The 17,383-nt window shown below is 35.1% G+C and overlaps 1 protein-coding gene across 8 annotated transcripts in view; it reads right to left on the bottom strand.

The window, feature by feature from the left end:
* The window catches only part of LOC101125154 (ankyrin repeat domain-containing protein 36C), a 156,667-nt gene that overhangs the window by 98,402 nt on the left and 40,882 nt on the right, over positions 1 to 17,383 (bottom strand). For 4 of the 8 annotated variants that reach the window (XM_063695574.1, XM_063695577.1, XM_063695571.1 and 1 more), the window contains 8 exons: positions 16,430 to 16,496; positions 12,991 to 13,051; positions 12,504 to 12,571; positions 9,049 to 9,088; positions 6,886 to 6,914; positions 6,728 to 6,800; positions 3,517 to 3,545; positions 3,355 to 3,427 (listed from right to left, as the gene is read on the bottom strand). In XM_063695574.1, the coding sequence (XP_063551644.1) occupies positions 3,355 to 3,427; positions 3,517 to 3,545; positions 6,728 to 6,800; positions 6,886 to 6,914; positions 9,049 to 9,088; positions 12,504 to 12,571; positions 12,991 to 13,051; positions 16,430 to 16,496 (440 nt within the window). The remainder of the gene's footprint in view (positions 1 to 3,354; positions 3,428 to 3,516; positions 3,546 to 6,727; positions 6,801 to 6,885; positions 6,915 to 9,048; positions 9,089 to 12,503; positions 12,572 to 12,990; positions 13,052 to 16,429; positions 16,497 to 17,383) is intronic. The other 4 variants (XM_063695578.1, XM_063695575.1, XM_063695572.1 and 1 more) reach the window with 1 other exon arrangement.

Here is a 17,383-nt window from a genome sequence, read left to right as displayed (position 1 = left end):
TGGATTTTCTCAGAGTCAGGACATGTCAAAAAGACATGCTTTAAGGGGGAAACAGTTGCAATCAACACAGCCATGGGAGAGATACAGCTATGCTTGCTAGGATTTCCAATACTTCTGTTTCATTTCTAATATAGTACAAATCAATAAAAGCAACCACGTAAGCATATCCATGTTGGTATGTCATCATATTTATGTCCATATGGTATCAGCATGAAGAGAGCATAATATGCTGTAGTCATCACATGGCATATCATGAGATCATACAATAAATCAAGAAATAACTCACTGGGTCAATGTGGATAGATCTGAAATATATATCACTGATTTTACAAAGACCAAGTTGCATTCATTAAGTGTACTGACTGTACTTTTCTACAAGTTTTTAATACACAAAATCAAGTCCTACATGTTATCTATGAATATGCACATATGTTGTAAGAGGTTTTTAATGTGCATTTGGGTGATTTCTTTTTTTTTTAAATTAATTCAAGCTCTTGGTTACATGTCAGCAGTAAGCTTCAGTATTATAGAAAACCCAAAACCGTAACAGCTCAGAATCACCGTCTTAAAAGGCTATGTCTACCAAAGAGTCAGGAAAGCATGACCACTTACTTTCTTCATTTTTGAAACTCAGAGGTACCTCACGCACACTCCCAAATAAAACTGCACAAGTTCCTTAGTTTAATTAGATCCCATTTGTCAATTTTGGCTTTTGTTGCCATTGCTTTTGGTGTTTTAGTCATGAAGTCTCTGCCCATGCCAATGTCCTGAATGGTATTGCCCAGATTTTCTTCTAGGGTTATTATGGTTTTAGGTCTTACTTAAACGTTTAAGTCTTTAATTTATCTTGAGTTAATTTTTGTATAAGGTGTAAGGAATGGGTCCAGTTTCAGTTTCCTGCATAAGGCTAGCCAGTTTTCCCAACACCATTTATTAAATAGGTAATCTTTTCCCCATTGATTGCTTTTTGTCAGGTTTGTCAAAGATCATATGGTTGTAGATGTATGGTGTTACTTCTGAGGCCTCTGTTCTGTTCCATTGGTCTATATCGCTGTTTTGGTAGCTGTACCATGCTGTTTTCATTACTATAGCCTTGTAGTGTAGTTTGAAGTCAGGTAGTGTGATGCCTCCAGCTCTGTTCTTTTTGCTTACAATTGTCTCGGCTATATGGGCCCTTTTTTGTTCCATATGAAATTTCCAGTAGTTTTTTCTAATTCTGTGAAGAAAGTCAATGGTAGTCTATAGCATTGAACCTATAAATTACTTTGGGCAGTATGGCCATTTTCATGATATTGATTCTTCCTATCCATGAGCATGGAATGTTCTTCCATTTGTTTGTGTCCTCTCTTATATCCTTGAGCAGTGGTTTGTAGTTCTCCTTGAAGAGGTCTTTCTCATCCCTTGTGAGATGTATTCCTAGGTATTTTATTCTCTTTGTAGCAATTGTGAATGGGCATTCACTCATGATTTTGCTGTTTGTCTTTTATCGGTGTATAGGAATGCTTGTGATTTTTGCACACTGATTTTGTATCCTGAGACTTTGCTGATGTTGCTTATCAGCTGAAGGAGATTTGGGGCTGAGACAATTTGGTTTCCTAAAAATACAATCATGTTATCTGCAGAGACAATTTGACTTCCTTTCTTCCTATTTGAACACCCTTTATTTTTTCCTCTTGTCTGATTGCCCTGGCCAGAACTTCCAATACTATGATCAGAGTGAACAGGCAACCTACAGAACAGGAGAAAATGTTCGCAATCTCTCCATCTGACAAAAGGCTAATATCCAGAATCTAAAAGGAACTTAAACAAATTTATGAGAAAAGAACAAACAACCTCATCAAAAAGTGGGTGAAGGATATGCTCAAAAGAAGACATTTATTCAGCCAGTAAACACATGAAAAAAAGGCTCATGATCACTGATCATTAGAGAAATGCAAATCAAAACCACGAGATACCATCTCGTGCCAGTTAGAATGGTGATCATTAAAAACTCAGGAAACAACAGATGCTGGAGAGGATGTGGAGAAATAGGAACGCTTTTATATTGTTAGTGGGAGTGTCAATTATTTCAACCACTGTGGAAGACAGTGTGGTGATTCCTCAAGGATCTAGAACCAGAAATACCATTTGACCCAGCAATCCCATTACTGAATACATATCCCAAAGATTACAAATCATTCTACTATAAAGACACATGCACATGTATGTCTATTGCAGCACTATTCACAATAGCAAAGACTTGGAACCAACCTGAATGCCCATCAGTGATAGACTGGATAAAGAAAATGTGGCATATACACATCATGGAATACTATGCAGCCATAAAAAAGGATGAGTTCATGTCCTTTGCAAAGACATGGATGAAGCCTGAAACCATTATTCTCAGCAAACTAACACAGGAAAAGAAAACCAAATGCCACATTTTCTCACTCATAAGTGGGAGTTGAACAATGAGAACACATGGACACAGGGAGGGGAACATCACACACCGGGGCCTGTCAGGGAGATGGGGTCCTAGGGGAGGGACAGTATTAGTAGAAATACCTAACGTAGCTGATGGGTTGATGGGTACAGTAAACCACCATGGCACATGTATGCCTATGTAAAAAACCTGCATGTTCTTCACATGTATCCCAGAATTTAAGGTATAATACAAAGCAAACAAACCAACATTAATTCAGGTTGTTGGTTACCTGTAGGCAATGAATTGTAGTAGTATCAAAGACTCTAAGGCTAAAACAGCTCAGAATCATTGCTTTAAAACCCTGTATCTACCAAAGAGTCACCAAAAAATGATTAATGACTTTATTCATTTTCCAGAATCAGAGGTATCACACACACCCAAACTCACAAACAAAAGCGCACACACACATACACATGCAGAAATTCAAGCTGGTAATCAGAGCATGTGATTGGGTGAAGACTCGAAGGTTCTCAGTGTGACAACACCGACACAAAGAAGATGAAGTTCTAACACAATTGTAATGTCAGCTGGTATAGCTTTTCTCTAGGTAAAAGACAGTATTGCAACCAGAAATTGAAGCACTGAAAAATATTTATAGTTTCAAAATTCATCTCCTTGAACCCCTAACATGCATACAAATTCCACACTGGGATCTTTATCACAACCTAAAAGGAAAAGCATCTGAGCTAGAGCTCACATTTTTAAAATTTCTTTCCCTTGTTCTTCTAAATGTCATTTTATAAGCATAGACACTAACAACAGCATCAGCATCATTTAGATCAAATCCTTCTATCTTATTGGGGTAAAAGAAGTAAGAATCAGAAGGCTATGAATATTTCCAGTATATTCATGTCCTTCTTTCCAGATGAAACTTGTATTGGCAAATTTACCTTTTCCTGGAGGTGGTGAATCCTTCCTTCTCATGGCTGCTTTTGAACTGGGATCTGCCTCTTTCAGAGTAAGCTGAATGGGTTTTACAACATAATGATTAATATATCATGTATATATCACAAAGCATTTTGTTAATTAAAAATGAAAATATATTTGTTTACCGTGGATAAAGGAGGTCGCTCAGAAGATTCTACAAAGCAAAAGGGACACATAATTAAGTTTTCATAAAACATGTAGTCCAGATTTCAAGAGAGAGATTAGGTTTCACATGACTACAACTAACACACGAAAGTACTTCTACCAATGTGATCCTCTTAACTGAAGCCAAAAAATGTGATGTCAAAAGAAAGGACCAAATAGGACCCCAGAAGGATAAATGTCAAAGCCCATGGTAGAACGCTATGGTGTACCCTGAAGAAAATCACCCAAGAACCATTTATACTATAATAGTACAATAGTTCTCCTGTTCTTCATTTTGTCCTCTAACTTAAAAACTATCAATTTCATTAAAATCTATCATTCACTTCTGCTTGCAGAATGTATTCTCAGTTCATTAGTTCAGATATCTACATACAGAAGCATAATTAACAAAAATACTCATGTTGTCCACAGTCATGCACGCTTCTGCTGTTTTTCCATTTCCTGGATTCTCAACTTTAGCCCTCCTGCCATCTCTTCATTCACTTATGCAAAAAATGTATACATTGCACTCCAAATAACTAATGTGTAATTAGATTCCCATAAAACAAATCTAACCAAAATATTTGAAACATCAGAGGCTTTTTTCATGTTAATCACCTTTTATATATCAAAATATTTGCCATGATTGTCGACAGTTACATTTTAACAAACCCGCACATTGTGCACATGTACCCTAAAACTTAAAGTATAATAATAATAAAATAAATAAATAAATAATACTTAAGAGATATATTTCTTGATTGTTTTGCTTCCACAGTCAGTTTGACATGCAGTGCATCACATTTTGCTAACATGAAGCACCTGTCCTATTGTCGATGTGTGACCCCTACAGAGAGAAGAATTGAGTCCCTGTGGTTTACTCTCATTCTTCCACCTCTGCTTCCCTTAAGCTCTGAAGCAACAATAATCCAATATTCTGTTCGAGTGCGAATATACCAGGTCCACATAAAGTCAGTGTTCTCAGGTTTCCTCATCAGAAACCCCCAAACACCTAGCCAGCTGCTCTCTTTATTTACACCATCCCACCCCACTTGCACCCTTTTTTGTTGATAAATCTAATCTCACTATCTGGTCTTCATTCTTTGCCTTCCACATTTTGTTCTTCATTATTCTCACCACCCCTGTGATCAAACCAGTAAAATCTCATTTTTATAAATATGAAGATATGGTTTTCCTTTATTAGAATATAAAAGTTACAGAAAATGGACTAACTTGTACAAATTCCTTCTTCACAATAGCAGCCCCATGTCCTCCTCTCTCCCATAGACACAGTTTCATAGTTTCTATTCACTCACATCAGTTTCATCGAGTATCAAATCTCATTTTATCTTTACGGCTTTATTTTACACTGAGGGTTATTATCAAAGACTCAGCAAACTATGTTACATATTTTCTTCTACACAAGAGATTACTGAGCAGTAAATAAGAATTTCTTTGGATATAAACACTTTTATGTACACAAACTTTTGTGAAGCTAATTTATGGTTAAATACACATTACACCATTATGTGTTATGTGTTCCAGATAAACAGACTCTAAAATTTTATTAAACATATTTAATTTTAAAACTTCTGCAATTACAATGACCTAGTCTCTGCTCAATGCAGCAACATCTTCAGAAATCACTTGTGAAGACTTGGGAAAATGTCAGTCATTTACGTGAAAAACGAGAGCATTAAGTGACAACACTGCTTGCTGGTATAAATAAGACAAGGCTAGATCCTTACTAGACTCAGAGATCAGAGTGCCATGGACAGAAACAAATATATAAAACAGAAAGATTTTCATTTCTACCAAAAATTCGTGTATTTAAAGTTTTCAGAAAAGCACAAAATACAGGAAAACTCAGCGGTGAGGCATTATAGAGCATTTCTTCATCTGGAGGCTATCATTTGACACCTGGAAACCCTTCATAGGGCCCAACAAAGGGGTTCTAAACTGCGATTTGATCATTCCTGGAGTTCAACATCTATGTAAGGAAGCCAAGGTACCAAATGATACTTTGGCCATTTCTTCTTTCCAATGTCATTCTCTGAAAAGCATACACTGGAGTTTTTCAGAGTCATAACACGATGGAAAAACATGGCTCTAAGGGGTAATGAATGTAGTCAATACAGCTATGGCAGTGTATACAGCTATACTCGGGGTATCTGAAATACTTCTATTTAATTTCTTTATAGTACAAATCAATAAAGGCAACCACATAAGCAAATCTATGTTGGTATGTCATCATATTTATGTTCATTTTGTATCAGCATGAAGAGACTTTAATTAATTGTGGTGCAGTCATAAAACAAATCAAATATGTGGTGCAGTCATAAAACAAATCAAAGATGACCAAACTGTGTCAACCTGGACAGATCTGAAATATATTCCACTGATTACAAAAACCGAGTTGCAGCTATTATGTACACCGTGTGAAATGGTATAGAAGACTTGATACTTGGAAACAGAATCCACATATTACCTATGAAAGTGCAAGTATCTTGTAAAGTATTTTTAATGTGCATTGCAGTGACTTAAAAGTAAAAAACATTAATTCAGGCTGTTGGTTACCTGTAGGCAATAAATAGTAGTAGAAGAAAATATTCTAAGGCCAAAACAGCTCAGAATCATTGTTTTAAAACACTGTATCTACCAAAGAGTTACAAAAGAATGATTAATCATTTTATTCATTTTTAATCAGAGATACACACACACATACACATGCAGAAACTCAATCCGGTAATCAGAAGATGTGATTAAGATTCTCAGTGTAACAACACTGACATAAAGGCGTTGAAGTTCTAAAACAATTGTAATGTCAGCAGGTATAGCTTTTCTCTAGATGAAGAAGAGAAAAGAGTATTGCAATCAATTTTGAAGCACTGAAAATATTTAGTGCCAAAATACACCTCCTCAAATCCCTAACGTGCACAGGAATTCAAAACTGGGATCTTTAGATGATGACAACTTTAAAGGAAAAGCATTTGGGCTAGAGCTCACGGTGTAAAATGTCCGCCTTATGCCTTAAAAATCATTTTATAAACAAAGACATTAACAAGAACATCAGCATATTTACATCAAATCCTTCCATCTCATTTGGATAAAAAGTGGGAATCAAAAAACTATGAGCATTTTCAATATTTTCATCTACATTTTCTAGAACGAAATTTGTAGTGGCAAATTTACCTTCACTGGAAGTTAGTGAATCCATACTTCCTAAGAATCTAGTTGAAATGTGATCTCTGTCTTTCACCGTATGCTGAATGGGTTTGACAACATAATGATTAACATATCATGTATATATCACAGAGCATTTTGTTAATAATTAAAGAAAATATGTTTACCGTGAATAAAGGCGGTTGCTCAGGAGACACTACAAAGCAAAAGGAACACATAATTGACTACAGGTAAATATGACACAGCCTACCATCAATCATGCAGTGTTTGTATCCAGCTGAAATCTTCATGCTTGCCCATGAAATTGTTACCCATTAGGCTTTGGGTTGCTTTGCTCTTGTTTTGGTTAGCACACAAACATGACAGGAATATACACATGAAAAATCACAATATAGATTCTATAAAACATGCAGTCCAGATTGCAAGGGTGAGATTAGGTTTCACATGACTACAAGTAACATAGAAAAGTATTTCTACCAATGTGAATCTGCTGGATGAAGCCAAAAAAGATGACGTCAAATGAGAGAACCAAAGCGGACCCCAGAAGAATAAATGTTAGAAACTATGAAGTTGCAATGAGAGTGCATGAAAATGTATCATTCGCGGCCGGGCGCGGTGGCTCACGCCTGTAATCCCAGCACTTTGGGAGGCCGAGGCGGGCAGATCACGAAGTCAGGAGATCGAGACCATCCTGGCTAACACGGTGAAACCCCGTCTCTACTAAAAATGCGTAAAATTAGCCGGGCGTGGTGGCAGGCGCCTGTAGTCCCAGCTACTCGGGAGGCTGAGGCAGAAGAATGGCGTGAACCCGGGAGGCGGAGTTCGCAGTGAGCCGAGATCCCGCCACTACACTCAAGCCTGGGTGACAGAGCGAGACTCCGTCTCAAAAAAAGAAGAAAAGAAAATGTATCATTCGCTTCTGCTGGCAGGAAGTGCTCTCAATCATTAGTTTAGATATCTACTTGGAGAAAAATCGTTTCTAAAAATACTCATGTCATCCACAGTCATGAAGACTTCTGATATTTTCAACTTCTGGATTCTCAACTTAAGTTCTCTTGCCATCTTTTCATTCACTTATGCAAAAAAAAGTATGCATTACACATCAAATAACTAATGAGTACTCAGATTTTCATTTACAAAATGTAACCAAAAATCTCTGAATCACCACTGACATTTTTTTCATAACAATCAACTTTCTTTTTTTTATTTTTGACATGGAGTCTTGCTCTGTTGCCTAGGCTGGAGTGCAGTGGCACAATCTCGGCTCACAGCAACCTCCGCCACCCAGGTTCAAGTGATTCTCCTGCCTCAGGCTCCCTAGTAGCTGGGACTACAGGCACAAACCACCACGCCTGGCTTTTTGTATTTTTAGTAGAGATGGGATTTCACCATGTTAGCCAGGATGGTCTCCATCTCCTGACCTCGTGATCCTCCCGCCTCAGCCTCCCAAAGTGCTGGGATTACAGCCGTGAGCCACGGCGCCCGGCTTAATCAACTTTTACCTATCAAAATATTTGCCATGATTATTGACAGTTACACTTTTAGTACTCAAGAAATAAATTTCTCGTTTGTTTTTTTCTAAAGTCAGTTTGATATGCTATAGCATAGCAGCCTCTGAGGTACATTTATACAATGGCTATTTCATCAAAAACAGCACTGTTTTTAAAGAAAACTGCCAATGTTTTGATATCCAAGTGCATCCCAGTTCACTAACAAACATGAATGAAGCACATATCATTGATGTGTAACCCCTATAGAGAGAAGAAATGAGTTCCTGTGGTTTCCTGTCGTTTTTCTACCCTCTGCTTCCAGTAAGCTCCAAAGCAGCAATAATTTAATCTTCTCTTTGAGTGGGAATATACTGAGTCTACATAAAGTGAGTTCCCTCAAGTTTCCTCATCAGAAACCTCCAAATTACCTAGCCAGCTGCTTTCTTAATTTACACCATCCCACCTCACATTTTTTTGTAAATATACTAATGTCCATTTCTCAACAATGAACATTATATTTTGATCTACAAGTTTAAGTGTTCACCAAAGTTTTAAGAAAAAGTATGTTTAAATTATATTTACTATTAAAAATTAATAAATTATATTTATAATTTAATTAAAATTAGGCTTATAATTTAATGTAATTTAACAATTAATTTAATTTTAAATTTATTTTAAATTATATTTAAATTAGTTATATTTATTTTCAAAAATTATATTAAAGCATAGAAAATTATTCAGCTATATTCACTACCTCACCACCTTTGTTTCTTTGTACACAAAAAATAACATTATCATTATTTGATTGCTCTCATGGAGCACTTTTTATAATACCAATACCATTTGCTTTTTGTCCAGTTGCTGGTAGTGCTTTTCCTTCCTATTAAAAAAAAAAAAAGAAATCTTCAGAAAATGTTATATTTACTACTCAATCGGTCAGTAATTCAAGAAACATTTTCTGTGTCTATAAATTCATAAGGTCTATACTGGAAAATCTGATAATATGAATAAAATACTAATTTTATTTATTTATCAAGTGAGAAAAGAAACTTATAAAAACAAACAAAAGCAGAAAGACACAATTCATTATTTCTACAATTCAAGTCAATAAAATACAGTGACAGCACAAAGGCAATAACACTTATTTCTACTTGGGAAGCTTCTGAGACACCGCAAATTTAGGGTCCTATTTTTAAAATAGACAAGTGAAGACTAAGAGTGTGAAGTGTTTCTAGTGAGGGCAGCATGTGCAAAAAAATGAAACAGCATAGCCAATAAGAACTACCACAATAACGTGGTAAAACTTGGGCACAGACAGAGAAAGTGGAGTGGAGAGATAAAATGGGAGAAACAGGCCAAACCGCAAAATAAGTGTTATGCTAGAATGTAAATGTTTCTTTCGTGTAATGAGGGTCCAGCCGTAAGCAGATGAGTTAGATCAAAGTAAACATGTTTAAGAAAGGTCACCCTGAAAGACATATATAGATAGATAAACATGGGGAGAAGAGAGAAACAAAAACGAACATTCCAAAAGTATAGGGCAGACAGTGTATTACAGTAATAAGATATGAGAAATGGTTAAAGGTAGAAAATACAAAATTTGGTGAGTCACTGGATTGGCAATGTGAGGGAAACCTGGAGTGCAGTTTTTCTGCTTCAATGTTTCATTGCTACTTTCTTGGTGTTATTTACTAAAATTGGGACGCCAGATGACAGAGTAGATTACAAAGAGTCAGGAAAGAATCTGGAAGGCAGTTTGAGACCTGTCAAATTTGAGGCACAAAGGGGACTTAGAAGACTTATCTGGGTAAATACATTTGGAGTAGAAATAGATGACCTTACTCAAAAAAACCATATGTTGTTGAGAAGGTCAACATTTGTAAAATATACTAAGCTGGTAGGATTCGATAATTTAAACCTATGAAGAACCCTGAAGTTTTGAAAATAAAAAGAAAACAAAATATGGGATTCAAAATTTCAATTATATATTTCTATACTGGATTAAAAGCTATAAAATATATTTTCTTAATGTATGCAGATATTTATTTCTGGAATATTATGGTCATCTGCATTTTTGAACTTAATGAAAACAGTTATCTAAACCAATAATTCAAGGTATCCTAAGAAAGCTCATTTTAAAAAAATCATCTTAAAAGTTTTTAACTTGTAAGAATGTTTACTCTATTATAGAATTATAAGGCATTTTAAGTACTACTAAAATATAAGAGAGAAATGTAAAACCTATTTTAAAGTTCATATGGTTTTCTGATTCTCCTGTAAATGATATACTAATAGCTCTAATTGCCTACTTATGCCATAAAGATAATAGTTAAAAATCAGAGAAAGGATCAAGTAAAATAATCATATCACCATGCAAGCTGAAGATTTACATGTCTTCAAATACATTATGCCTGTCAGTCAGGACCCAATACTCACATGAAGAGAGAAGAAATTTATTTGAAACATCAAGTCAAAAGGATTCCTGAGTTTTAGAGCTGAATACATTTATGTGCAAGGTATAACAACTATAAGTACTAAAGTTAATAATGCTTCCAGAGAATAATACAAAATGTCCCAACTGTAGGAGATAGTTTTAAAAGTAATATTCCAGAGATAATTCTGTGTACTCTGTTGGCAATATTTCTTTCCTTACGATTCTATAAAAATAGGTACTTTGTTTAGAAAACAATCATGAGTGTTGATTGCATTCATCACATGTATGTTCTTAAGTACAGATGTTATCAGCACAAGGTAAGTCAGACTAGCTCCAGAAATAAGTAATAATTTATTTCTTTAAGAGGGTTCCAGGTTAAAAATATATTTTTTCTCATTCAATGAATATAAATTAGAAACCTCCTATAAAATTAACCAGAAATGGCTAGGCGTGGTGGCTCATGCCTGTAATCCCAGCACTTTGGGAGGCCAAGGCGGGCAGATCACGAGGTCAGGAGATCGAGACCATCCTGGCTAACACAGTGAAACCCGTCTCTACTAAAAAATACAAAAAATTAGCCAGGCGTGATGGCGGGCGCCTGTAGTCCCAGCTACTCAGGAGGCTGAGGCAGGAGAATGGCGTGAACCCGGGAGGTGGAGCTTGCAGTGAGCCGAGATCGCCCACTGCCCTCCAGCCTGGGCGACAGAGCGAGACTCCGTCTCAAAAAAAAAAAATTAACCAGAAATTTTAACTTTTATTAATTTATGTATTAATTAATTTTTATTACTTTTTATTATTTAATTATTTATTTTCCCTCTTATCAAAAAAGGCTAAAACAGCTCCAAGATTATGGAAAAGTGAAATAAATTAGTTAAGCAACTTAGGAATATACCAAATATTACTTTAAAAAACTTTTAACAAGAGTCAAAAATTAATGATTCATTCAAAATCTGATATAGCCTAAAACACATTTTACTTTGCATTATCTATGAACACAGCATTCACTAGATAAAATATAAGACATCACTTTACTGAAATTTAAAAAAGTGAGGATGAAATTTTCTTTCCATTTAGAATTTTTAAATTAATAAATAGATGCATATATTTTCAGTGTACGTGTGATGATTTGATCCATCTATATAATCTAATGAGGGCAACAGAGATACACATTACCTTAAATATGTATGTTTTATTTAAACTAGAAATATTCAAGTTATTCTCTCCTGGCTATTTTTAAATGTAAAACAGAATGTTAAATAAAGTCACCCATAAATTTTCTTCCAATCCTTTATTAAAATCACCCGTAAGTCACTCAGAAGAATCTGAGAATTTTTTAACTACTTGGCTTTCTTTTCTTAATCTATATTTAAAATAATTCTATAATATGATATGGAGACATTCTACTGTCATTTAAATTCACCGTTTTTGAGGTGTTTTATACTAATCTTTGTCATCTTGACACTCTTATTCAACTCTGTGTTCTTACTTCTTTCCCCTCCTCACCTTTGTATTTGTGGAGCTGTTCTTTCAGGTTGCTTTCTACTTCTTTCCTTCCCTAATGGCAAACCTAAGAATCATTTACTCCCACGACCTTTTAGGAATCCTAGTCCCATGCATATATTTCCCTTGTTGTCACACTTCTTTTCTATTATTACCTTGAGAACTTCCATTCCTTTATAGGATCCTTGTCATCGTTATAAAGACAGGGAGATGGCAAGTGAATAAAGCATGGGAAAAATATTTTCCAAATAAAACAATTCACCATTGTAAAATTAAAGATCATTAACAGATAAGAGTGAGTTGGTGAACAGGACTGGACTCCGATTATTCTATGTTGGCTTTTAACCACATCTTCATTTACCTTATCAACATTTTGGTCTTCAAACAAGGTTCCATTTTCTGTTTTGTCAATGCCACATGCAGCATCTACTAGAGTAAAAACAAAGTCAAGAGTAGATGAAATGCACGTAATTAAGAATCAATAAATAAGAACCGGGTGTGGGGGCTCACAGCTTTAATCCCAGCAGTTTGCGGGGCCGATACAGGCAGATCATATGAGGTCAGGTGTTCAAGACCAGCCTGGCCAACATGGTGAAACTCCATCTCTACCAAAAATACAAAAATAGCCAGGTGTGGTGGTGCACACCTGTAATCCCAGCTACTCGGGAGGCTGAGGCAGGAGAATCACTTGAACCCAGGAGGTGGAAGTTGCAGTGAGCCAAGATAATGCCACTGCACTCCAGCCTGGGCAACAGTGAGTAACACTCTATCTACAAAAAATAAGAAAGAAAAAGAGAGAAAAAAAAGAATCAGTAGATAATATAATAGTCAGGTTTCAAATAGCTTACACTTTTCTGCAGATTGTTGAGAAATAGTCCTTCTGTTCGTAAAGTATGGTTCTGAAATATTCTAGAAGAAAGACACAATAGGTTTAAGAATAACATGCAGCAAGTTAAAATAATGATAATTGCCACCATTACTACATGATCTAACACAAAAAGGATGGACTTTGAAGTCACTCATATGTAGATTCAAACCTCAAGTCTGCCATTTACTTATCTACATATTCACATGGGATGATGATTATGATTGGTGATACAGATATTCTCAAAATGTTACTCCTTTCAACCCCAGTTGATTATTATACAAATACTATGATATCCATTAGTTTCTTTTATTAACCACAACAAACTGGGACAAAAATTTACTCATCTGTAATTTAGAGTATGACTGAACAAAACTAATAATAAAAAGTCAATTAATCACTTTATTTTTCAAAATAGTTAGGCATGATATATATTTATGTGAATTACTTTCTGCGGGAAAAAATGTGAGAATGTAGTTTTCAGTAGTACTATCTTTAAATGGGCTAGCATCGGAAACAGTATAAGTTGCTTCTATTCTGTGTGTCAAAAGCTAAAAACAAATTATTGTATAACTTCCGCTCCTTCCAAAAAAGACAGAAAAAAGCAACCATCCACCTTATGGAGCAATGATTCATGAATGAAGGCCACACATAGTTACTAAATAGAAAGCTGTAACTAAGTATCCTGACAACAGAAACAGAGGTGAAATGAAAGAACGGACACTAAAGACATGCGGTCTGCAAGGAAAATGTTAGGCTGAGGTAAGTTATTTTTAAACAAAAGGGAAGGAGGGAGAAACAAACAAAAAAAGAGACATGACCAGTCGATCAAATATGAGCTTAAAAGAAAAGCTTGTGTTCATAATATATGCCTAATAATACTGGTTAGCATTTACTCGACAATTTGTTTTGTGTAAATACTTATGTAATAAAAAGTTTAATTTGTTTACTATAAAATAACACATCCCAAGAATTAACCATGATCATTCACCTGAAAGCTGAAACATTCTTACTACAGAGAGAGAGAGAGAGAGAGACAGAGAGACGAAAAAAAAAAAAAAAAACAAAAACCAATAAAATTCCAGCAACTTAACACCTGGAGAAAGAATTTTTATTCAGAATTCGAAAGAGTAATGTATGTCCTTGAACAGACACTTCTCAAAAGAAGACATTTATGCAGCCAAAAAACACATGAAAAAATGGTCACCATCACTGGCCATCAGAGAAATGCAAATCAAAACCACAATGAGATACCATCTCACACCAGTTAGAATGGCAATCATTAAAAAGTCAGGAAACAACAGGTGCTGGAGAGGATGTGGAGAAATAGGAACACTTTTACACTGTTGGTGGGACTGTAAACTAGTTCAACCATTGTGGAAGTCAGTGTGGCGATTCCTCAGGGATCTAGAACTGGAAATACCATTTGACCCAGCCATCCCATTACTGGGTATATACCCAAAGGACTATAAATCATGCTGCTATAAAGACACATGCACACGTATGTTTATTGCGGCATTATTCACGATAGCAAAGACTTGGAACCAACCCAAATGTCCAACAATGATAGACTGGATTAAGAAAATGTGGCACATATACACCATGGAATACTATGCAGCCATAAAAAATGATGAGTTCATGTCCTTTGTAGGGACATGGATGAAATTGGAAATCATCATTCTCAGTAAACTATCGCAAGAACAAAAAACCAAACACCGCATATTCTCACTCATAGGTGGGAATTGAACAATGAGATCACATGGACACAGGAAGGGGAATATCACACTCTGGGGACTGTGGTGGGGTGGGGGTAGGGGGGAGGGATAGCATTGGGAGATATACCTAATGCTAGATGATGGCACATGTATACATATGTTACTAACCTGCACAATGTGCACATGTACCCTAAAACTTAAAGTATAATAATATAAAAAAATAAAAAAAATTTAAAAAAGAGTAATGTATGTCCTGAAAAATATGTATTTAATAGAACATGGTTGGGGCTTTAAAAATTTAAGAATATTTAATCTAAAATCCTAATCTAAGCTTCCAGTTGGAAGATATTAGAAAACACGCTGTATCCACCTTTCCTATTTCCTGTCCATCTTTTCCAATTTTCATTTTCTTCTATAACATATTTTCTCAGGATAACTCACCTCAACTTATAGATTCTCAACATTAGAACAAAAGGTAAATTCAGAACATTCAAGACATTTAATAGATTTAATTATTAGATATCTCAGGCATATTATGTTACCTGTAACATTCCATTTAAAAAAAGCCCATTTCCCTGTTTGTTGATTCACATTAAAAACTAATAAAATGTTTCTTACATGCAAGACATTATTCTGGGTGCTTAAGATACATACAAATAGGTTTTCTAGCTTCAAGTGGCTCATAGTAATGCAGGAGTTTTACAATTATTTTTTCAATAACTAAGCACAAAAGCCTCTGAAATTTGAAATTTAGAATGAGATACAAAGACCCTGAGTGGATTTTTTTTAATTACAATGCAAAAACCTTGTGAAATTAAAGTCTGATCATAGAAATATGAAGAGTCTCTGCTTATCAAACAGGTTGTTATTTTAAACAAAATGCATATTCTTCAATTAGATAGAGTTTAAAGTATACTCTTAATAAAAAAGACTTGGAAAACACAGTGTAAACCCTCTCTACTATAGATGTGAGAACAGAATTTAAATTTCTAATATTCCACAATTTTTTAAATTAGAGATAAGCTCTTGCTGTATTGCCAAGCTTGGTCTTAAACTCCTGGGATTAAGAAATTCTCCTGGCTTGAACTCTTGAATAGGTGGGACTACAGGCACATGATACCATGTCTAGTTAAATTTCCACAATTTGTAATATTATTTTGGTCTAAATATATAGAACCAAGAATAAAAATAAAGAAGTAGCTCTCTGCAAAAATACTGTATGATGTTAAAATAGGTGCACAAGAAATGAAAAGAAACTATATGCTATGTGTAACAGGGTGATTCCATGATTCCCATAATAAGTCATCTGATGTAAAAAAGATTCATTTAAACAGAGGTATTATTAGTCATACTCATATGATATACAACTCAAAGTAAAAACACTTACTTAGATAAGCCTAGACCAAAATTTGTATCTCCTCTGTTGTGGGAAAGCGTTCCAGAACCACATTTTTCTGTCACTATGTATTTTCCTGCAATTTTTTTTTCAGATCACACCTCTCAAAGTATTTATCAACTATTTCTTATTTGCAAAGTAAAAAAAAATTAAAATTAACCCCCCTATTTCTTTAAAATAGTTATCTCTAATAAAAGTTTTAATACTAACATAAAACAATGATAGGTAGACAATTGCTAAGTTTTAGAAGAAAATAATATAAAAAATGAGATTAAGAGTGAGAAAATTAATTTCACAAGAGAGTACTCTACCTCAGATTCCAAAGCAAACTTATCCTTTGCCACAGCCTGTGCAAAACGGTCCAGTAGGTAGAGACACCTACAGAGCAAAAAGATATGAAAAAAATGAGCACGTTCATTTCCTAAAAGAAAACAAAAACCATCAGTCTATACATGCAGGTCCCCTCCAAAACAAATGGTAAAACAAAGTCTGAGGAAGGTCAGTTATCCTTATATTAAACAATATTTCTTGGTATAATTAAGATATGGCTTCCATTTTAGAAAACATTTCAGTTACCTATTTCTGCTGCCACTTCTCCCAACCTATGAAATATCCAATGCAGACTCACCCTTAAACCCGTAACAAATAGTGACAGGCATTATAATGGCACAGCCAGACAATAATTTGTCCTTATAAATTATCTACCCTTAAGACTAAACTGAAAATCCAATTGATATCTGACATAACTTTTGTTACTGAACTGCAGTAAACCTGATAACCTAAAACAAGGTAGAAAAGGCACGGTCTCTTCTCCATTATCTATTTCTGATTCAAAGACTAATCTGTGTCACTGGAAAATGGGAGTCTTAGATCTTCAGCATGTAAGCTACTTAAAGAGGGCCCATTGATTCTCTTCACCCTAGAACACTACAGGGAACCCCCTGAAAAGCTGCAAATGTTTGAAAGCTGAGTGTACAAAAGTCAAAGTACAAATGTACTTTGGGAATATTCTTCACAGAAGATTAAAACATTAAAAATTATAAAATCCAATTATTGTCATTATATAGATCCTGCCTTATTCAGGTCCACAAAAACCAGCAAGCTTAAGAACCTTCATAGACACTCAGATACTCAGGAGAGGGACTGCTGGAAAAGTCTCCCTCCTGAGTACTTAGAGCTTCATTTCATTCATCACTATCTAAATATCTTCCTTCCTATGGGCTCCCCCTTCTGGATCCCTCTTCAGCAGGGATCCATGGCAATCT

The sequence above is a fragment of the Gorilla gorilla genome, chromosome 12, assembly GCF_029281585.2.
Source record: "Gorilla gorilla gorilla isolate KB3781 chromosome 12, NHGRI_mGorGor1-v2.1_pri, whole genome shotgun sequence".
NCBI lineage: Eukaryota > Metazoa > Chordata > Mammalia > Primates > Hominidae > Gorilla > Gorilla gorilla.
The sequence above is the reverse complement of the archived record's forward strand: the minus strand, read 5'-3'. Positions and strand labels throughout refer to the sequence as shown.